Source organism: Eupeodes corollae, chromosome 3 (assembly GCF_945859685.1).
Source record: "Eupeodes corollae chromosome 3, idEupCoro1.1, whole genome shotgun sequence".
Lineage (NCBI taxonomy): Eukaryota > Metazoa > Arthropoda > Insecta > Diptera > Syrphidae > Eupeodes > Eupeodes corollae.
The window spans coordinates 79,498,070-79,521,516 of NC_079149.1; the positions used below are offsets into that span (position 1 = coordinate 79,498,070).

The window sequence follows — 23,447 nt, forward strand, 5'->3', positions numbered from 1 at the left end:
CCAGCCGCAGAAAAACAATCCTAAACCATCAATGATCCGCCCCCATGCTTGACAGTTACGACAGTATTTTCCGGAAGTAGCTCCGTATTGGGTTTCCGGTTTCATCGGTAAAAATTACGTTTTCCAATAGTCGAAATCTTTGATTGGTGCTCTTTTGCGAAATTTAGCCGTCCCAACCTGTTCACAAAACTTATGAAAGGTTTTCTTCTGGCAACTCTACCGTTAAAACCGTGATCGCGAATGTAGTTTCTCAACGTCTCGGTAGAAAACTGCTTGTTGAGTTCCTGTCGCAACTTTTCAGCAAGTTTTGGTGCACTGATAAGGGGATTTTTCTTGATTTCGCGCATGATAAGGTATTTATCATGCGATTTGAAAATTTCGCGTGTGGTGTTTCTTGGCATATTTTCGATTCGATTTTCCGAACAATACCTTTTTACGATTGATTGAATTGTTGATTTTAATCTGCCAACAAGGTTGGATACTTCTTTTAATTATTTACCATCATTATGGTACTATATTATCATTTTCCTCAGTTCAACCGATGTTTTGCACTGTTTTCTGCCCATTTTTTTTTTACTTTTTACTTTTTTTATAAATTTAAGAGACACCATCGAATAGGGAGAACAATAAAATGGTGAAAATATTTTTGACATTTTTGTAGCACTTACTTAAAGTTGATTTTGCGAATAAAGAAAACACTGTACGAATATGAATTTGATGTGAGTTCTTAGTAAAATATTTTTAGATGACCAATAACGTTGGTAAGGCATTACATAATTAATTTTTTATGAATTGATTAATGAAGTTAATGCTTAAGAAAAATTGCCAATTCAAATTTATTGAAAGAAAATGCAATTTTGTATAAAATAAGTTATGTGTTTTCAAGTTACGTTCAAAGATGTTTACTATTTAACAAAATGTAAATGAACAATTGCAAAAATTAAATAAAGATGCAAATAGGGCTTTCAGTTTAGCTAAAATAAAAATAAATTACTTAATAAATAATACACAAATTGTCAAAGTTTGCTCCATAGTTAGAGTAGGTTTGCCAAAGTAGAGGACTCTGAGTTCTTTATAAACTGGGCATGTTGATAAAAAATGAATAGGTTAGGTTAAGTTGGAGTGGCTGTCCAGATGTCATTGACGCACGTTGACGTCAAGGGTCCATTGTGATACCTCTATTGAGGTTACTCAGGGGAGAGTAATGAACTTAAACAAACCATTTCGTAAAAAATTGAATAGTATCTTCTTTTGAATTCAAATTGCAAAGGGTGCAATGTGTAGTGGATGGGCTCTTATAAGGTGAGCCGTTTAAATTAAGTTGGTCTTTTCTTGCTTTGCAGATAAATAAAATTTCCCTTGTACTGCATTCATCATTAAAATAGTTATTTACCAGATCATGTTTCAAATCGGGGTAAATGACTCTGTTGATTGAAGATGAGATTTTTTGTAAATTTTAATTCCGCTGGTAGATGTCGACAGCCTGTAATAACCCGTAGAGTTGTTCTTTTAGTACGATTTAATTAGTATATTGGAAATTTAGCTCAATTCCAAACATCGTTGCCCATTGTCTCCATTCTCCTATCCACTCGACTTTGCTATCTATGATGTACTTTGCCATTGACAATTGAATTCAATTTGGACTATACGCCAGTACTTTTAAGATGCAGTCAAAGTGGAGTTTTAGAGTATTAATAAAAGGAGCAGGAAGGCCGGTTTCGAGTATTAGAACATAGTTTAGACTATCGGATGGTACGTAGAAAAGACATTTGAGAAAGTAATGTTGAAGTTTGTCTACTTCTTCATGTGACTGATATCCCCATATTTGACAGCCGTAGCACATAACAGACCACATTACAGCGTCAAATACGTTGTACTTAGCTGAGGTTGGTACATCTTTGCAGTTTATAACATCTTTCCATGACACGTTAATCATACTTTTTGATGCTATCAGTTTATTTTCGAGATGTGAGGTTAACTTCATATTAGATTTTAGAAGTATTCCAAGGTATTAGTATTCTGTCACAATTTCAATGGCCTCACCATTAAAGAACCACTTTTCATTCAATTTAAGTTTTGATTGTGTATTTCTTACTATCATAACTTAAGATTTTTCTAGATTAACCGTTAGTTTCCAGGCTCTACAAAAATCAATCATAAGTTATAAACTTTGAGGCGATTCTTCTAAAAGCCACAATGTCATCTGCGTACATGAGTAGTGAGTACCATAACGTTTAAACCTGCAAAACTTATTCCAGCGGGTAGATACATTGATATATTATCAATGAAACTTTAAATATTTTCTTTTATCTTAATATAACATTTTTTTCAATTTAAAATATTTTATTTTAATCTTAATACTATCACTCTTATCTTAAAACTAATCATTTTTAGTGGGTGGTTGAGTATCCTTCTCTTGCGGATAAAGGTCTTCTTCCTTTGATTATGTGACGGGTTCTTAATGAAACATTCTCGGGAGCTTCATAGACGACTACTTTTGAATGATGGTTCAAGGTTTTAAAGATTTTGAAGATTCCGAAAAATATTAGAATTTTCCTCAATAATACTAGAGCCAGTACGAATAAAATAACTTCTTCTGAAATGAGAAGCCAATTAATTTTAGGTTTAACTTGAGTCTTTAGCAACAAATCATCAATATGTCGCTTTAAAATATCAATTCTGTGGGAGGCCTGTTTTAATTCATCTAGTCGGGCATTGGTAATGTGTATCGGTGACAATGACATGGTGATATTGTGTGTTGATGAATTTGGAGTTTTGCAACAGTCATCCTCTAGAATGTTGATTTCGGGTATCACATTTGTGTAGTTGATTTTTCCTTAGGATACAAGATGGTTGTATTTTGAATACGCTCTGCAGCCTACGTTGAGTGTTATAATTCCAGTAGAGTGTATGAGTTGATCAAAGATTTCAGTATCTTTACAATCTATGGTGAGTCGATCTTGTTCACTCAGTACAAAAATCCATTTACTCGTATTATATTTTAATGGATGCCATACTGCTATTGTGCCTGTTACTAGGTAAGTATGACACGAGGATGGTACAATTTTGTGAGTTGTAGTTAATAGTTTTGTCTCACAAATTGGTCTATCGTAACTTGAATGTATCATGTGTATTTCACAAATTTTATCAAATTCAGACAAAGGTCGTTTAATTGAGCATAATGCATTTTACTTTTTGACATGGCTAAATGAGGAAATTCTGGGTTTATAAATGCATATGTGGATATATTTTTAGGAATAGGTAAAGGAAATATTTGATATAAATTGAATTTGTTAATTCTAGGAAGAGGAATTTAAATAATAAAAATAAGATTATTATTTTGATAAAATCCAATTAATTTGGAAATATCTAGCAACTAATATGCGTTTTCATAGTTCAATGGAATTGGGAATGTTTTACTATCGGAATTGAATGCTTAAGAAAAATTGGCAATTCAAATTTATTAAATGAAAATGCAATTTTGTATAAAATATAAGCTACTGTTTCTTTTGAGTTTAGTATATTCCCTTCGAGTTCTTTAAAATCGTGAATATTTGGTGAAAGAGAATTATAGTAAAATTTAACATAGTCGTTAAATGTTTCTTTAGTTTCCGCATAAAACATAGTAGTTGTATTTTCTTGATGAATATGAGATAAGCAGTCTGCATTTGAGTTTATACGACCAGGTTTGAATTGTATCTCATAATCGTATTGCTCGAGTTTTAATCACCAACGCACTAGTTTAGATCCAGGATCTTTTACATTGAACAACCAAACTAATGGTCTGTGATCTGTTACAATTTTGAATCGTCTACCATAGTGATAGTCAAAAGTGCAAGGAGTTCCCGTTCTGTTGTTTGATTCTTGTCTATTAAGTGTTCTAGGTAGGTAGGTAGGTAGAAATGGCGATCTCAAGGCAACCTAGCCTGAGATCCAATTAGCGCTGTAGTGCGCCGTTTTGATACCAAAAACTCGTTTGACCTTTGATTGAAAGGGATAGATTGATAGAGAAGCTTCATAGCGATTATGTTAGAGCCATTTTGTCGCATTGAGAAAAAAGATTAGGTCTCCAATCTTTGTCTCAGATAGCTCATCGAGTTCTTGAAAGAATGCTTCTCCAAAGCATTTCATTCTGGTGTTTGCCAAAGCAGGACATTTGCAGAGGAAATGGATTATGTTTTCACTTTCTCTTTGGTCACTACAGCTACGGCAAAAGGTGTTGTAAGAGATACCCAACTTCTCTGCATGAACTCCTATAGGCCAATGTCCGGTACAAACCGCAACAATCCTGGCTATGTCTTGCCTTGGCCTGCATAGAAGATCGTTTGTACGGGTTTTGTTATGGGTGTTCCATATCTTCCTAGATATAATGCAGTTGGGTAAATTGCTCCACCTTCGGTTTGATTCAGTTTGGTAGATAGAAAAGATTTTACCCTTCATAGTACCAAGAGGAATGTTAACCATTTCCGCAAGTGAGCTATGAAGGGCCGATCCTTGCCTGGCTAGCTCGTCAGCCCGTTCACCACTATGGCCCGGAACCCAGATCAGGGTGACACCGAGGTTAATATTCAGGTTTGCAAGCTCATCGCTTCATTGCTGGACCAATTTAGATGAGGATATGGCCGAGTTAATGGCTTTGATAGCTACCTGACTGTCTGTAAAGATAGCGACATTACGGTTTTGGTTTGGGTTTTGTTTAAGTATCTTACATGCCTCCCTTATTGCCAGCAGTTCAGCCTGAAAAACGCTAGCAAAGTCAGGAAGCCTAAAGGATTTCGCTACATTTAGGGACTCAGAAAAGATCCCAGAACCAACTCCGCACTAGATCTTTGAGCCATCAGTAAAGATGGTTGTGTCGAAACCTATTGACACGGTGTCATCCTCCCAATCTTCTCTCGATGGGAAAATAACCTTAAAACCATTTTAAGTGTTCTACTTGCGTAAGAAATAGGCAGGCCAGAACCAATTTCACCTTGGCTCAATATGGCACCTATTGCAAAATTGGAGTCATCCGTGGTAAGGATAAATTTCTTAGAAAAGTCCGGGTACTTTAATATTGGATCGGATGTAAGTTTTACTTTTAGACAATCTTTTTTTAAAAGATTTGTAAGGGGTCGTTTTATTTTTGAAAAATTTCCAAAGAACTGTCAATAGTAGCCTGCGAGGCCTAAGAAAGATTGTATATTTTTATGTTAACAGGAACTGGAAATTGGCATACAACGTCAATTTTTTCAGAATTTGGTTTGACACCTTGATTTGTGATTTTATGACCTAAATAAATAACCTCTTTTCCCATGAACTCGCTCTTAACTAGTTGAAGTTTCAGATTATTAAATTGAAGTTTTTGGAAAACATTTCGAAGTTTTGATTGATGGTCTTCTAACGATGACGCATAAATCACAATGTCGTCTAAATAGACAAAACATTGTAGACCTTGAAGGCCTGTTAATACATTGTTCATCAATCTCTGGAAGACTGATGGTGAGTTTTTAAATCTGAAAGGCATACGAATAAACTCATAGTGCCCATCGGGAGGTTAAAAAGCGGTTTTGTAACGACCTTCATTAATTTGGTTGAAACCAAAAGCTAGATCGAGAGTTGTGAAGCAATAAGAATGAATTAATTGATCCAAAATATCAACAATATGTGGAAGAGGAAAACCATCACCAGTTGTGACGTTATTCAGTTCCCTGTAATCTATGACGACACGCCATTTTTGTTGACCTGAAGCGTCAACTTTCTTTGGAACCACCCAAAGTGAAGCGGACCATGGAGATACGGAAGACTTAATGATTTCTTGATTTAATGTTTTCAGGGTAACGGTACGTTTTTGCCGCTATAGGTCCTCAATTATTGGTTATTATTTCATGCTCAATAGCTGATGTAAAAGTGAGGCATCTCCCTCTAAGTGAAATATGTCACTGAATTCTTTGCATATTTCGATAATATGAGATTTTTCTTCGGTATTTAAATGATCGAGTCTTAAGTTAGCTAGTAAATCTTGAAAACGATCAAATTGATTTGATTTTGTTAAGTAATGGTTCCAATTGACAAGAAAGATTTTGAAGAATTATAGGATTTTGAGTGTTATTTAGAATTGAAGCAGGAGCATAAGAATCATTATTTACTTGAGTAATTGCTCTTGACAAGTATACACCTTCTTGTAAATATAGCTCTGATAGAATGCCTTCTTTAAGCTGAGGATTAGTTATAAAAACTGAAATAAGTTTTTCAGTACGAGGTTTGATTTCAATAAAGTTTGAATTTGGTGAATTTTCTTTTGAATTGTTTGGAATATTTCCGTACTTAAAACGGAGACATTGGATTTTGTAATCGATAATCCCATCCGTGGATTTAAGGAAGTCATTTCCCAGAATTCCATCATATGGAATATTTGAATCCACGATTAATAGATGAAATTTATATGGAAGTGATTTACTAGGAAAGTTTAGTATAAGATTTGAGCAGCCTGAAATTTTAGTGGGATTATTCTGACTAATTCCATTTAATAGAATTTGCTCGTTTCGATTGTCCTTTGACAATTTAAATATTTGATCCTGTATCCAGTAAAGGTTTAAGAATTTGATTTTTTGATTCCGTACATGGTTAGTATGCTTGCAACAATCGTGCCACAAATCTTGGGTTCAATCCCTGCCTGTTCGACCTAAAGTTTTTTTCACGAGTCTCTTGTCAGGAATTGACAAATCACCTTGAAGTCATTTTTGTCAATACTTTTTCTTTCAATACTTACATTTAATTTAAATAATAGAAACTTTCAAAATACCTACCAAAGTTCCAGATGATTCGACAACTCTATTGGAATATGGCTTACGATGCGACCAGTGATTTGTTCTTAGAAATAACTTTGAAACAAAATTACTTGAAATATTTTATTGACAAAAATAAAAAAATAAATCTATGTAAATCCTTGTTTTATAATTATAGGACATAAGATCTTACATATTTACTAAAATAAAATAAAATAAAATAAAATAAAATAAAATACGAAAACAGGATTGAACAACGTTTCAGCAACAGTTGTAAAAATGTTAAGGGCATTCATGGAACGTCGACCGTGCGTTTGCACAAAAGTTTAAACAACTTTTTGATTTTTTTTGGATAAAAGCTTTGCAGCAACATCAAATGTTGCGTACAAAAATGAATTGGCACATTAGGTGTGCGACATATTTCTGAGGTATTATTCAAAAGTAAACTTCTCCGAACCGATTTATGAAATTGGAGCCGTTTGTTTTTTATTTGTAGTTCTCATATTTTTTAACAAACCTGATTCAAAAAGTTATAATGACTTATCAATCATTTCTTATAAAAGGTATATGACTACTTCACGCATTTCTGATACAAATTTTGGCAATACCAAGATGTATAGAAACTTATCTAGTGGTTTTTCGACGTTGCGTGAATACCCTTATCATCTTTATATGATTATTCAGCTGCATCATTACTGCTATCACTGAAAAGAGAAAAAAAAACTTGTTTAATAATTACGTACAAGTTTTTTGTATAGTTTACAGTAATCAAGGGGTTATTAATACCCTTAGTATGTTTTGTTTAAGTTAAAAAAAAAAACAATGTGCGAGTGTTAGCAAAATAGGGAAGGATTTAAGAGGAGATACCGGGGCTTAAAAAAGATTCTCTAAACTGATGAGCGTTTCTGGAAATTCGAGTATTATTATTGTATTTCTATCGCCTACCATTTTGTAATTATTCAATAGTATTATATATTGAAATCCATTGAGGGGTTATTACAGCATAATTTGATCTACTGGTACAACTTCTGCTGTAGTCTTATACTTTTCCGACCAAAACTAATACTTTCTATGCAAATACCTTCTATGACTGGTGAGTGTTGGATAGGTTATTAAATCAAGCCTTTGAGAACAAGGGGGAAGTTTGACCATAGAAGAAAATAAAGGCAAAAACGCTTAAATCTTCTCTGAATTGCTACAAGTCTTGTTATATAAACAAAGGAGTAAGGTGATCACATTATGCAACTATATTTAAGTACAGGCTTTACAAATAAAACAAAGAGAAGCTTTAGAACTTTATAGGCTTTTCACACCAAGTCCAAAACCCGTTTTCCGCGAAATTATCGGTTTCGACCGAAAATCTACATCGAAAATTCAAGTTTTCCCATACATTTTTGGTAAAGCACAAGTTTTCGTTATATGGCAATTCTGAAGGCAAATTTGCTCAACAGAAGCAATAGTCATAAGCTCAGTAATTTGGATTGAATTTGTTGAAAAGAAGAAGAAAATGTTTAATTAAAATTATTTTTTATAACAGATTTATTTTTTGTTCATTCTATGATATATTTTCTAGACAATTAGCTTCTCCTTTGTGAATTGTTCGGACCGGTTGAAGTAAACAAAGAAGATAGCTGCAGCCAATCGAGCTTGTAGTTCTTGTTGGTTCATGTCATGAGACCATTCACACGTCCTCAGAACTTCAGTTAAAACTCTTCTTTGAGACGAATTGGTAAGAATTTATTGTATTTTCACAAATAATTTGAGAAGAACAAAACTTTTTACTCACAAATTTTTTCGACAATACAAAGTTTGACAGCCGGTGTTAAACAAATTTAAATATCAAATGAAAACGTGTAAATGTTCCATGTGAACGATTTTCGGGTTTCCGAAAACTTTTTGCCGAAAGCCCGGTTTTGGGTTTGGCTATTAGGGTCACGGAAATCGCAACCGAATTCTTTATGAATCCTTGGGTAGTATTAGCTTTCTTAAGTATGTAGTTTGAATGCTCATTAAAAGTTAACTTGGGATCCAGACTAACACCTATGTATATCAGAAAATACAGAGACTTTACTAAATTGACATGCATCAAACGTACAATTAAAATCAGAGGGAACTTTTTTGCTGGTAAAACTCATGGTTTTAAACTAGTAAACATTCAAAAAGGTTGTCTGAATATTGTCACAGAAACAAACAAACGTATTTCTCTGCAATTTGTTATTTTATTTTAAAAATTCCTACCTGAAATAGTTGTCAGCTCCATGCTTATGATATCGAGGCCCCGCGAGATCATTTGGAAATATTTCTTGATAGTTCATAATGATGATTTTTATCAACTCATTTAATTGTGTTTGGTATTGCACTTGCTTTTTATCTTCCGGAGTAGGCATTAAAGTGGGGCCGAATGAAATAGCCAAATTGAATGCGTCCATCATATTAGTAGATGAATATTCAGACAAGCTATAAACAAATTAAAGTTAGCACTAAGAAATTGTATATGAATAAATAATATTAATACTTAAAATTAAATTAAAGCAAACTGAATTAAACTTCTTAAATTATTGAAAAACAATTTGAGCATCTTAAAATTTATAAAAACAGAATTGTTCAAAATTACTTCTTCATTTACATCCACTCTTTATATAAAATGTTACTCGTTCGTGTATTTATTGTTACTTTCATCCTAACGAAAACACTTAATCAAATTAAACAATTTTTTTAGATACAAAATGAATGCCATTTAAACGAAGTTTTCCGTAAAGCTTTTAAAAAAACTTAATTGCTTACAATTTTTTAAATTTACTTACTGATTTAAAAACCCAAACAAAAAGCGAATTACAATAACAACAGGTTGTGAAATTGCTCTAAAAAAATTTCTCATCTCTCCAACAACTTCCTGTTCGGAATCTAAATCTGAAATTATAAAGATGTTATACAAAGCAATTTCGTTTCATTTTGATAAGCTTACGTTGGATTGATATGAAAAAACCAAAGTATTTGCTTGGGAATAGAGGTTCTTGAAGTTCTCTCAAATACAATTTTAAGACACCCGCAACTGAATTCATATCTGACGCATCTGAAGCCCCAACCAGTGGATCCTCTCCGCGTTCAAAGCTTTCACGAAAATTCATTATCTCAATCTGAGACCCAGATACTCGAAAAATGCCATGGCTATGAAGACCTACAATTGATGGTTTGAAAATTAAAAACAAAAATCAATATTCTCTTCAAGACCAATATGTACCATACTTCCTAATAACTCTAATGCAACTTCTCAAAATCAAAGGAATTGGTTCGTTTGTAATTTTTAAATATTCTTCAAGAGATCCTCCAAATAATTTTGGACGAATCTGGACATTGGCTAAGTTGACTTTAGCTTTACTTTCACTTGCATTTATATTAGCGTTAGTTTTGAAGGCAATTTGTTTAATCATCGTTGATAAACCTGAATTTGATAAGCTTTTCACCGCACAGGTTTTAGGTTTGATATCGATTTGGCTGCCGTTATCATATGCATTCATACTTTTCTTAGTTCTTACAAAATTGGCTGTTTTCATTTCTCGTGTGTCTAATATACCATAAATAACTTCCAAATTCTTACGTAGTTTTTTCTCTCTGAGGTTTAACAATTGTGTTTGAAGCTCAAATTCGAAATGCAACAAGCTTTCAATTCCTTCAGTGTTATTATGGTTAGATTGGCGAAGTAATTTTGGAATATTTTGTTTTGAAAAATGATCGCAGTTTTGTTCGATTGATTTGTTTTTGCAATCCACGCCGGCGGCGTTTCGAGATAAATCTTCTTCATTAAGACAGTGTAGTCTATTTTTAAATAACTTTTGCTCCGAACTTACATGAGCAAGGATTGCTTTAGATACCATTAAACCAAAACCTAAATCCATACTCTAAAAATAAAGCTTTTACTTTAGTTATTTTAAAAGTACTACAAAGAACAAACATTGAAAATATCTTTAAGGTCTCTCAACATATTTTTATGAATATCTACGTTCGATGTCTCTGTGAAATGCTTATATATGCTTCGAGATTTGATGGCTTCTAGTTTATCACTTGAGTATTGATTTTTCTGCAATGAAAAAGAGGAATTTTGTATTATTACCATTTTTTTTTTAAATTACATATAGAATTTCAAATTTTTGGGCATAAAGATGAGCCTTATATTATTTTTATTAAACCATATACTTGAACGGACCTAGGAGATTTGGAACAGTTTTTCTTTCCCTAAAATTGTAAATGTCCAAACTCTTTAGACCGTATGGGTGTAAACATTTTCAAAAATAAAGATTTACATAGTAAATAGTCATGCCTATAGTATAAATAAGTTTTTGAAAAACCTTACCTTATAAATATTATAAGTTGTGATAGTTGTATAAAAATTCCGAAGTATTCGCAATATTTCCTCGTGTGTTTCGGAAAGGAGCTCATAGTACTATGAAATAAATTCGTCAAGCTTTGATTTTTGAAAATTTGATAAATAAATCAATACCTTATTGTATACAAGTTGAATTTTTTGTAATTTATATACCACATCGATATTATATATTTCCGATAAAGAACTGTAATCGTTGGCTAGGGACCATGTCTCATTAATAAGCAGGTCCCAACAGCAATAAGAACTTTGAGACGGCCATTGCACAGAACTCCTTAAAAAAAATAAAAAAAAATAAATAGAATATTTTATCTGGTCATTTACACTAACAATAAGACGTTTTTATTTTAAGCGCAACAAAATTATAGCGTTCAATTGGACCTGATTAAAATGACTCTGAGCCATTTGACTCTGTGGTGTATGTTCAACTACGAACCTTTTAATATAATACAAAATTATAATTTAAAATTTATGAAATAACTAAAGTAGGATAATGTAGTACGATTTCAATAAAATAAATTTTGAAAAGTTGAATTCATTGTTGAATTTGAATCAATATGAAATCAAATGGAAAAATTTTCAACTTTCTTGGATAGTGAGAAATCAAATAATTTGTTAATTGTGGGTGATTTGAATATCGATACTTTAGAAAGTAGCGAGTTCGTGGCAACTTATCTTGATTTGTTAGCTTCTTATGGAGTTGTTTCGTTTATTAAAGAGATAACAAGACCGAGATCTGGAACTTGTCTTCATCATATTTATGGCCTATTCGCTCCTTCAATCAGTTCCTGTGAAAAGTGTGTTTTTGACCTCAGAATAACTGATCATTCCATTACTGGAATTCTTATTGATATAGGGAAAGAAAATTGATTACAAGCATCGATTTTAGTAGGCTTAAAACTAATATGTCTTTTGAGTTTTGGGAAGAAGTTTTTGCCGAGTGTGATCCTTCCAAATCGTATGACATTTTTATTGATTTCCTTTGTACGAGTAGATACATTTCTGATGCTTCTTTTGACATCGTTCCGAAAAAGTCTAATGAGCGTTTAAAGCCGTGGATTACCTATAGTTTGGTTAAAAAAGAGAAGTATAAAAAAAATTAAGACAAAAGTGTTTAAAACGCAACAGCAGTCAGAATTTAAAAACTAAATATAAGAAAATTTGTGTTGAATTAAAGAAGGAAATTCCTATTTGCCGTGATAACTATTTTAAAAACAAATTCAATCTAGCTGAAGGAAATATTGGAAACGAATGGAAAATAGTGAATAGTATACTTAATAGTATACTTAAAAACAACCATCTGTTGTCAATGTTAATGGTCGTGTGGTCTCTGATAAAATTGCAATTGCTAATGCATTCAAGGAATACTTTTCAACGATTTCACTTAATCTACAAGCTAGTTCTAGTCTTGAACCTTCGCAAAGCCAAAGTTTTGTGTTTGAGCCTATATCTAGTTTAGAGATTCTAAAGTTAATTAGCACTTCAAAAACATCAAACTCTTCTGGTTATGATGGCATTTCAAATGTTTGTTTGAAAAATGTAGCATGTTTTATAATTGATGTTTTGGCACATATCTTTAACAAAAGTATTTTTTCTGGAGTATTTCCGGTAGCTCTTAAATGTTCCAATATCTTGCCACTTTTCAAGAAAGGAGCAACTAATGATCTGGGTAACTATAGGCCTATATCACTCTTACCCTCGATAAGTAAGATTTTTGAAAAAGCTGTAAAAAATAGAATGATGAGCATTTTAAAGAGAACAAAATTTTTCAGTGATGTTCAGTTTGGTTTTCAAAGCAATAAATCAACCGAAGATGCGTTGTACAGCTGGATTGTGTGTTGACATATCAAAAGCCTTTGACATGGTTAATCACGAAATTTTGGTTAGCAAACTTGAAAGTGCTGGGTTTCGAGGATTCATTAATGATTGGCTAAGATCTTATTTAAATTTAAGAGCCCAAAGAGTGAAATTTGGTGGTGTTAGGAGTGATATAAAGACATTCGATTTGGGAGTTCCACAAGGTTCGGTTTTAGGACAAATACTTTTTTTGGTATATATTTATTCTTTATTCAGTTTGCCTTTTAAGGGTTCTCTTACAGCCTTTGCAGATGATGTTGGTTTTTCGTATGGTACAGATAGTTGTCTGAATCTTATACCGGATATAAATTGGGATCTCAGCTTGTTAAGAATCTGGTTTGCAGAGCACAAATTGATAATAAGTTCTAAAACCAAGATAATGTTTTTCAGTTTGTATGGCAGAAAGATTGTTAATGATCTCTTTTTCCACGGTACTGAGTGTCCAAACTTTAAGCTTTAGCTTTTTAACTGCACCTGTAATCCTATGGTTACTTCCATAACATTTACGGATTCTATGAGCTGTAGTGATAAATGCTCAAATTAGAAATAGTTAATGAATTCAAGTATTTGGGATTAATAATTGATTCTAGAATGAGTTTTTATAACCACACAGAGAATCTTGGACAATATTTTCGGTGCAATCTTAGAAACTTCTTCTTTTTGCGTAAAGTTTGCTCTTCCAAACTGCTACTTAAAATTTATTATGGCATTTTTCATTCGAAACTAGAATATGGAATTTTTTGTTGGGGAGGTTCATATTATAACAAATTACAACCTTTATTAGTTTTGCAAAAAAGTGTTCTGAAGAAAATATGTGGTAAGCCTCGCCTGTACCCTAGTTTTCCACTTTTTAGAGATTTGAAAATTCTTTCAGTGAGACATATGTATTGTTATAAAGTTCTAAAAATTTTCTTTAAGAGATCAGGTAATCTTAATTTTACTGGTATATCGAACAACCGCTTTTAGAAATTTTAAGAATGTTTCCTCATGTCGGATATTTAATAGACTCCCCCATTCTATCAGGATGCAAACTTCTCATTTGTTATTTATGAAACAAGATAAATATTGGGTCCTTAGTCTTGATGATTTTTTTCTAAATGGATCTACCTGATGTTTTCTTGAAATGTTTAACTTCAATTTAATTTAATTTCTGTATGCATTACATAAATGTATGATATTTTAACTTTCTTTTTTAAATTTTCTTTTAAGAGTCACCCCACCCATTTTAATTAATAAATGTAAAATTTTTCTTAGAGTGGCAATAACTCTATTTTTTATAAAAAATATTTTTGTCACTTATTTCTTTTCATATTTTGATTTTAAGAAATAAAATGTTTTATTTAATCTATAAAAAAATAAACAAAAACCGGTGTTTTTTCAACGTGTGGAAGGAGTAAAACGCAAATAATTTAATGTAATGGCCAAGGATTCTGCTTTACTATATAAAAACCAGGGTTTATCACTATGTTTTAAAAGTGATTTCAAGCATGTGGCCAACTCACCGTCCGCGCCGCGGCTAGCTCGAATAAATTTTTAGGAATAAGGCATTAAGGCCCAATACGACCACTTTTTGCTGTGGTAGTACGTAGGTCACGTTAAAGTGTGTCCATTTAAGTCCTTAAGTGAAAATGGAAATTATTGAGTATAGAGCTGTTATAAAATATTTGTTCTTGAAAGGCAATACGCCTACGCCAATTAAAGTTGAGTTTGACTCTGTATATGAGGACTTTGCACCTCCTATAACCACGGCAAAATTTTGAGCTGATGAATTTAAACGTGTACGTTCGGGGACGTCCAAAAATTGTAACTACCGACGATTATGAAGTTCATCAATTAGTGTTAGACTACATCGTCAAATTAAAGTGAGGGAGATAGCTGAATTATGAAAATGGGCAGGTTCATACAACATAAGGGACTTCATTTGCAGTCAACTGAATTCCTTGGACGTACATTTCGACCAAGCCAACCAGTTAGTTGTTCAAGTGTCATAAACTTCAAACTCAGAACTTTACTTCGCTAACTTTTACCTTCAGTTTACCGTACAAAAACTACCAAAAACATTATTGTCTACAAAACACTCCTCAAGCAAACTACAAGTCCATCCCAATTTGCATTTCTTATTGTAAAGAAATATTACTTGTTTCTTTTCCAATTTGACGAAAAACCTTTTTACACAAAATATTAAATAAAATTGTGCGAAAAATATATAAATCGTAAGAGGAATAAAGTTTAACTTTCAGTTAATTAAAAAAACATGATTGATTGTCATTTTGACATAAGTTGACTTGACTTGGTAGTAAGGGAGATTTTTCTTTACTAATTTTCCAGTTGGAAAGCAATTTTTTGGCAGCTGGCCAATCAGATGCGAGTTTCGTTTTTTGGCGTGAATTAATTATTGTAGATGAGTTCTTTTTGTTCACTAACCTAAAACCTGTGCCTGTGGTGAATGATTTTTTCAACAATTATTTTATACATATAAACGCTAGGTATAGAGTTGCAAGTAGACTATGAAGAAAAATAAAAAGAAATTTTTTGTATCATTGCAATGCAGGAACATTTTTAAGGAATGGAAAAGAAAAATAAGCAAACATCAAGTGACAGCTGTCAAAAAGACCAACTCCGAAAAATTATTTCCAGATTGAAAGCACACGTCTAAAAAAAAACGTTATATCCGAATATAAATATGTGAATTTATATCATTAAAATTAAAAACAAGCTTTTACATTTTTTGTTGTTGTTTTTACATAATTTAAAATTGTGTTCTTAATATTTGTCTGTAAATTAATCATACCAAAAAAATAATAAAAATACAATGTAGATAGGTACATACATATGTTCAAAGAATGCGCTTAAAGGAGCACACAAATTCCATTGGGTATTAAATACAAAATTATGGAAGCACAATCAAGTTGGTGTTATACTCGTAGTATTCAAACCCTTCTAATGTTCTGAATATAAGATCGGTCATTAGCTCACATGGAAAGGGTTATTTTTTCTTCATTTATATTTACATTTTTCAAAATTAAATAACCTTATAGCTCATAAAAATACATAGTGTTTGTGTTCAATTGTATTTAATATAATTTTGACTGACTTACTGTGATTTGCAAATATTGGATTGCAAATAGTTAAGAATTTTTTCGAGACCCCGACTATGCTCCGATTCTACGATAGTGCGATGTCGGAAAAACGTATTCAGTTCATTGACGAAACACATGTGCGATTCTGCTTTGACATCTAAAGAGCATAATTGCTCTAGCAGCCGTAACCGAATATCTATAAATGATAAAATAATAGAAAGTGTTATTTCAAATCTTGCAAGTTATATAATATGGATATAAAGACGCCTAAAAAATAAGTATATAGAATAGGGTTTGCTAGGGCCAATCGCAACATAGTAGGTAACAAAAAAAATGTATGATGAATTTGTAGAGCACTAATCTTGACCTTCCAAATGGAGTTCAAATCTTTTCTTCACTAGCGTTAAATTTAGATTGAACTTTATGTAAGACAGGTTAAGACTAAAAACTTATAACAATATTTCTGAAGGTAAATGGCATGTTGGCAACATTTAAAGTAAACTAAGGATCTAATTATATGAAAGAGGTAAAATTAAGTATGAACATTTTACTGTCAATTCTTTGACAAAGTTCTAGACTTGAAAACTCGGTTCATTGAAAAATTTTAACTTAATTGAGTTCGAACTCATTTCTTCATCAAGTTCTCGAGCACAAGAACCCTCAAATTTGACGGTCTAGGATATAAGAACTCTGTTTAGCAAAGTTTTTTATTTTCTCTGAACGATTTAATGATCAGGTTATATTGTTTTATAAAATATTAAGTCATAGTAGTTTTTAATGTTCAATAATAATAAACTGTTGGAAAATACAGTTATCGACCGATAATTCCAGATGACAACAATTTTCAGAATTAAAAAAATACACATAATAGGTGTGTATGTGTATTTGTATATAATACATGAAGGTTTTAATGTTAAGCTTTGGAACTTTAAGATTGAAGAAGAGAACATACAAACCCCATTATATCAAGAAACAACTTCAAATCTCAAACTGACATTAGGTTAAAGTGGCTGTGCAAGACGGAAATGGGCACACTTAGGCCACAATGGCCCATCGTGATACCACAAGAATCATGAGGATTACTCCTATGGAACAAGCTTGAGTCCCTTACGAAACTGGTATTATGTCCATTGAATCAACCCGTCTGTGTGAAAAATATGTCCTTTTTAGAAGATCTATTGCCATTCTGATATAAGTTGACTTGGCTTGATAGTAACGAAGATTTTTCTTGACTAACTTTCCAGTCAAGTTTCCAATAAAGTTGCCTTAATTGGAAGTCAATTTTTTGACAGCTGGCCAATCAGATGCTAGAAACTTGCTTTATTTCAAGTCGCTTACATATGTCGTCTGAACCTGCCCACTGTCAGATATGTATGTCAAAAAATCCTATCGGGTGCTATGAAAGTAGTTTATTATTCGTTAGAACCTTGTTTTATTAAACGGAGATCTAAATCCTTAATACTCAATAGTACATTTAAGAAATTATAGAAAGTGAAAAAATGCTCAAGTTCTAAATGTTTTTAAAAACAAAATTTTATAGATAAACCGAGAGCTTGTGGATCGAGTTTAAAATTGATATCAGCAGTTAACTTTTAGTTATTCATATTTTAAAAAATTGAAGAGAGTGTTCATAAAGTATAGGATTTTGTTTATACAATTTAGAAATAAGGACAGAGGAGAATAGGCCCAACCAAATGATACTTTAGTATATATAAAAGAGCTTAAATATGCATATAAAGCAAGCTGAAGTTTTGTATACATCGGTTAAATATATATGAGTATTGTTATAAATGTTTTCCTGTCGTCAGATCTGTTAGTAAAAAAAATGAATTGCATTTCATTACAAGGAGCTCAATTAAAACGCTTAAAAAAGCTTAATTTGATTCTAAGCACTTGATTTTATGAGTAGTAACTAAGATTATGAAACAAGTCTGCATCAAGCAACTTTTTAGTTACGTATGTAATTGGACAGCAGCTTATCTTGAGAGACATCAATGATCAATCACAATCCTTTTATTACATAATAGGTAATAAAACTTCTTTTATTTTAGTTTTTAAGGATGAGAAAAAAAATATTTAAAAAACATCTTAGAAAAAAAGTTCTTTCAAGAAAACTGTAACGCGGAATCAGAAAGTTGTGTACCTACCTTACTTGTTACAAAATACAAATTCAGAAAAAAATAGCTACGTAATTCTTGATTTCTACTAATTTTCCTTTATAAAATGTTGATTTAAGCCCACATTCTTTGTTAAGATCATTCATGTGATATGTGTAGGTCAAAAACGAAAATTGATGCAACTTACATTTATTTTATTTATTTGCCAAGTGGACCAAGTTAGAAGACTTGATATTAGGTTTGGCTTTTGGACTTTTCCCCTTTTCATTTTGCATCATTTAATTCGCCTTTTTTCTTGACGGTTAGAATATTCCTTCACAAAAATTTGTCTCCAAACAAAATGATTCAGGTTTCAGATTATTTTTGAATGAAGTTGTGATTAAAAATCTAACCTTTTTTCTAAAAGAAATGATTTCCCTCTTAAAATTTATCTATACATGGAAGGACAAACTAAGTAATATTTTTGGAAAAATATAGCAATAAAAAGTGTTTTCTTAAATTAGCCGTTCGGATTCGGCATATAAACTGTAGATGTCTTCAATCCCTAAAATGGTTGAGAGTTGTAAGTCAATAGACCTAATTCTCTGTGGACTTGTGCACCAGCTAATTTATTTTTAAACTTGAAATTTTGAAAATGGTTTTTAAACTAATGATATGTTTACCGACTTTTCAAGGGCTTTCGATGGGGTCAATCATCATATTAAAAAAAAAAAGGAGTGTAAGTATTTTAAACTGGTTTGCATCGTATCGGTACGGTAGATTACAGTTGGTCCACATTAATAACTTATTATCTGAAGTAATTCATGTAATGTCTGGTGTTCCACAAGGTAATCAGTTGGAGCCTCTTCTGTTCTTGTAACTGACTAATGACATACCAATTTGTCTGTTGCATCAAATTTGTCGAAGATTATCGTTTACTTCAATGTGATCTTGAGCGCTTATCTGAATGGCGCATTGCTATCCAGCTCTTTTTAAATGTTTCTTTTTGCCAGTCTCTATCTTTCCCTAGTAATCTTAGCTTATTGAGAACTTGCTGTCATATTTAATTCCAAACTCAGTATCACGTCCCACATTTATTTTGTGGTTGCTAAAGCGAATGGTGTGCTTGGATTTGTGGTTCGCAACTCAAAAGAATTGAAAAATCCATTTACTCTTAGATCTCTATTCTTTTTAAAGATCTATCCTCAAATACTGATACTTACGCTATTAGAGAGTATTATAATTTGTAATCATGTTAACTTCTTGATATGTATTTTTTATTTATTAGTTAGCTATACACTGGTGGTTTAGGTAATTGTCTTAGTTAAATTCAAATATTTAAATTTGTAAGTCATTGTTAAAGTTATCAACCTGTTTCAATTAGCCTGTAATATTAATTTTATTTTATAATAGTATTATACATATGTATGTATGTATCAATCATGATTATTTTACTGAAAACGTAGGAGCAGCGCAGAGTGATCAAAGTCATTTTGCACGAATTACTGTTTGATTAACTTTTTACCATACATAAATCGCACACAAAAGTCTTTGACAAATGCCTTGTTTAAACTCCAATTTGCAAGAAATGAGTTTAAGTGAAATATTTAAGAACTATTAATTGAGTATTTATTATTTTATGGACACTACATTCAAATCAAACATTGGCATTGGCCAATTGGCAGTGGTAATAAGATAGTGTTCTAATTAATCTTAATATCTAATCTATTTTTATTAAAATCAATTACAAACTCAAATTCGTTAAAATCAATACAAGAAGCAGTTATTGGATTAAGTTTCGCAATGATTTGTGCTATGAAAAGGAACATATAGAAAAATTACAATTTCTAGGACGCAAATTCCGAAATGGAAAATACTTATTAAACTGAGACAACAAAAATGAACAATTTATGTTAGAGTTGAGCACCTTGTAAGCAAAGAGTACAAAGTCTTAAGTCAATTAAAGCCGAATCCGAACGGCTAATTTGAGAAAGCACTTTTTCTTGACAAGAATTGCTCTTGGAGAATTTGTCAATTCCTCGCTAGAGGCAGTACCCGTGAACAAAAACTTTAGGTGGCACAGGCAGGGATCGAACCCAAGACATTTCGCATGACAGCCCAACGCACTAACCATCGTGCCATGGGTACTGATGAAGAACTTACAGAACTAAAAATCATCAGCATATAAAAGACATCTAGAACCTTTAATACAATTCGGCAAATCATTTATAAATAAAATGAAAAGGAGTGGACCAAGATGACTACTTTGTGGTACACCGGACAAATTGTGTATTTCATTGCAAAAACATCACCAATTTTAACATATTGTCTTCGTCCAACTAGCTTCTGATCCTTTTTAGGAGATTCAAGTGGAAGCCAAGCAATTCAAGTTTTTTCAAGTGAACATTATGTTGTACCCAATCAAAATGGAAAAATCGGTGTAGATCACATCCACTTGAGTACGATTTTCTAAACAACCAAGACAGTAATTTGTAAAAATTGCCAAAATTTTTTCCAGTAGACTTACCACTCATAGAGCCATGCTATAAAAAAAAAATAAATTGGGTGGCGCAACACTCCGTTGAGAACTAGGGTCTAGTGACTTACAACTCTCAACCATCCCTACAGCTTTAAGCCGAATCCAAACGGCAAATTTGAGAAAGCACTTTTCTTTAATTACTCTAGGAGAATTTTTCAATTCCTCGCAAGAGGCAGTACCCGTGAAAAAACTAGTCTAACGCACTTACCATTATGCTCCGGGTACTAGTAAAGCCATGCTGATGCAGGGAAATATGGTTTTGAACTAAACTATGAAGATTAATTTTAACAATTGCTTCAAATAATTTGGGGATGAGTCAAAGCTTATTGTGTCTATAATTTTCCACAGATGCTTTAGATCCAGATTTATGCAAGGGTGTTATCAGCGAATATTTCCATGTATCTAAAAATACTCCTCTCCTTGTTTCAAGCACAAATTAAAAATAAAGAAAAGTTGGGTTTTAAGGTTATATTTACAAATTTTCAAAACTAAAGGTGAAATATTGTCCGGTGCGGCAGCGAAACTGTTATCAAGCGACGATAAAGCATTTAATACATCAACTTTCGATAAAGAAATTTCAAATACATTAATGTTAGAATTGAAACTAAGCGTTTTATTATAATCTAAACCCAAATCAGAAAAGTTCAATTTGAAAAATAAAGCAAAGTTATTACAAATACCTTCTAAATTTTCAGAAAAAATACAATTGTAAGAAATACTGGAAGGAATTCCAATTGATTCAATCACGTGATGAGTATTATTTGATTACTTGGTTGGGAAGACACCGCTACATTTTTGATGGATACTATTTTAAACCGTAAACATTTTTAAAGGTAAGCAAAGTAATTGATGTCAAAAGATGTTTTTGCGATGCACTGTCACGCGACTTATTCAACATCGTTTTGGAAAGAGTTGTGCATAACTTAACCGTCACCACTAGGGGCACAATCTTCCAAAGGTGTATCTCATCGACGTATTGGCGTAATTGGAAGATCAAAGCGTGATGTCAGTGGAGCGTTTTTGAGCATTGTGACTGAAGGGGAGAAGATGGGTTAAGTGGTCAGTGCTTGCCCTCAAGTTTATGCTGTCATTAAAAAAAACATTAAACGACGACGCGTTGTCTTGGATAAAACGTCACCATGGACAGCTATAGCTTTGAGGTAGTTAAGGACTCTAGCGCCTTTGAAGTAAGACAATAGGTAATATTAATGATTCAAAAGGTTTCCAAAACATTTGGAAGCATGAACGTATCTTGAAACGCCACATTAAAAAATATCACAGTTTGTATAAACATAAACGTATTAGCACGCGTACTTTATAAGTTTGTTTAAATTAATTTAATTAATTGAACTGTCATCATAACTACATATGTATATTATATATGTATGTATGTACATACACATATTTGGTTACTTTAAAAACGTTTAAAACTCACTGTTAAACAATATTAATTTCTTTATAGATCCAAGGCACTGAATATGATTCGCTGTCTCATTGTCATTGTCGCCAGCAGAAGGGTTCGCCTGCATTTTAAAGATAAATGTCTATTTTTTGTATGAAAAATGGTATTCGAAATTGTATTCTTTTTGCATACTTATTATAAGATGCTCTGGAGTTTAGTTGGCAACAAAATATATTTCACACACAATATTGACTGTAAACTTCAAAACTTCTTTTAAAAAAGAAAAGAAAAATTTGCAAAACTTTTTGATATAAAATAACAACAAAAAATTAAACAATACTGATTTCACTTAAATTTTAGAAGATGAGGAGATAAAGCTGCAACCAATTGTATTTTATATTTTGTTTCATTCTACATATAAACAAAAAATCAAGAATGTTGACTTTGAGGCTAAATCTATTTTTGATTTTCTCTTCACATCAAAATGTTCACTTTTAAATAAATATAGAGGAGGTACAGAAGAAAACCGGTATATGCTTCACAAATTCTACAAATTGGGATTAAAATCCAAATTACTTTGTTTAAATATAAAAAATAAAATAAAATATATGTTGTTCGTTTACAGCATATTTGTTAATTGTGATTATAAAATATTTTAACTATGTTCGCAAGTTACTCACTCACTGTGTGCCTCATTCCTAATTTTACAAATCAACGTATATGTCATACATTAATAGATACCTACACACATTAATTATTTTTGTATCTTTGTAATGAATTGAACTGATTTTAATGAAACCTTGGAAACCTATAAACGTTTTTGTTTTAAATATTTTGGGCAAAGATATTGATCTTTGAAATTTCGATGATCAAAGTTATTCGGGAAATAATTTTGTGTTGTTTCTTTTTAAATATCTTTTTAGTCCATCGGTAATCCTTAACAATGGGGAATTGCATACGAATCTTCCCATGCAGTTTTGTTTCTTTAGTTATTCTTAAAATTTAAATAAATCAGTAATTGTATTGTGTATACAGTTGTGGCCAAAATAATAAGAGTGAAATTCTGTTACTACAATTTTATCACAAAAGTCTGTATTTTTTGAAAAAAATAATATTAAAATGGTCATATGAATAGTAAGTCAATATTATTTATAATTGTTAATGTGAAATTTAAATTTAAATTATGAAGTTAACCCAAAATAAAGAAAAAAACTATTTTCCTGGCCAAAAAAATAAGAATGATTCAGATTGATCCTATGGATAAGGCAAAAAATCAGTTAGAATTTATATTTTTGAGGAAAATGAGTATTCCGAGTAACCTCAAG

At 31.8% G+C, this 23,447-nt stretch overlaps 1 protein-coding gene across 1 annotated transcript; it reads right to left on the reverse strand.

The window, feature by feature from the left end:
• Positions 1 to 6,876: 6,876 nt before the first annotated feature.
• LOC129952536 (SLIT-ROBO Rho GTPase-activating protein 1-like) lies at positions 6,877 to 22,535 on the reverse strand. The gene is made up of 11 exons (XM_056065154.1): positions 22,315 to 22,535; positions 22,156 to 22,264; positions 16,104 to 16,281; positions 11,266 to 11,422; positions 11,119 to 11,208; positions 10,720 to 10,845; positions 10,009 to 10,666; positions 9,733 to 9,945; positions 9,572 to 9,677; positions 9,006 to 9,224; positions 6,877 to 7,471 (listed from the first exon to the last, which is right to left on the reverse strand). Exons 2-11 carry the CDS (start codon positions 22,247 to 22,249, stop codon positions 7,444 to 7,446), a joined length of 1,869 nt encoding a protein of 622 aa, XP_055921129.1. The 5' UTR covers positions 22,250 to 22,264; positions 22,315 to 22,535; the 3' UTR covers positions 6,877 to 7,443.
• Between the last annotated feature and the right edge of the window lie 912 nt (positions 22,536 to 23,447).

Bases quoted from the DNA above. Each gene is read 5' to 3' on its own strand.
- LOC129952536 (XM_056065154.1), bottom strand. From the start codon at position 22,249: ATGCAGGCGAACCCTTCTGCTGGCGACAATGACAATGAGACAGCGAAT. The intron at 16,282-22,155 runs GTGAGTTTTAAA...TATCATTTATAG, and splicing joins GAAATTAATATTGTTTAACA to ATATTCGGTTACGGCTGCTA. The intron at 9,678-9,732 runs GTAAGCTTATCA...TTATAATTTCAG, and splicing joins TTTTTTCATATCAATCCAAC to ATTTAGATTCCGAACAGGAA.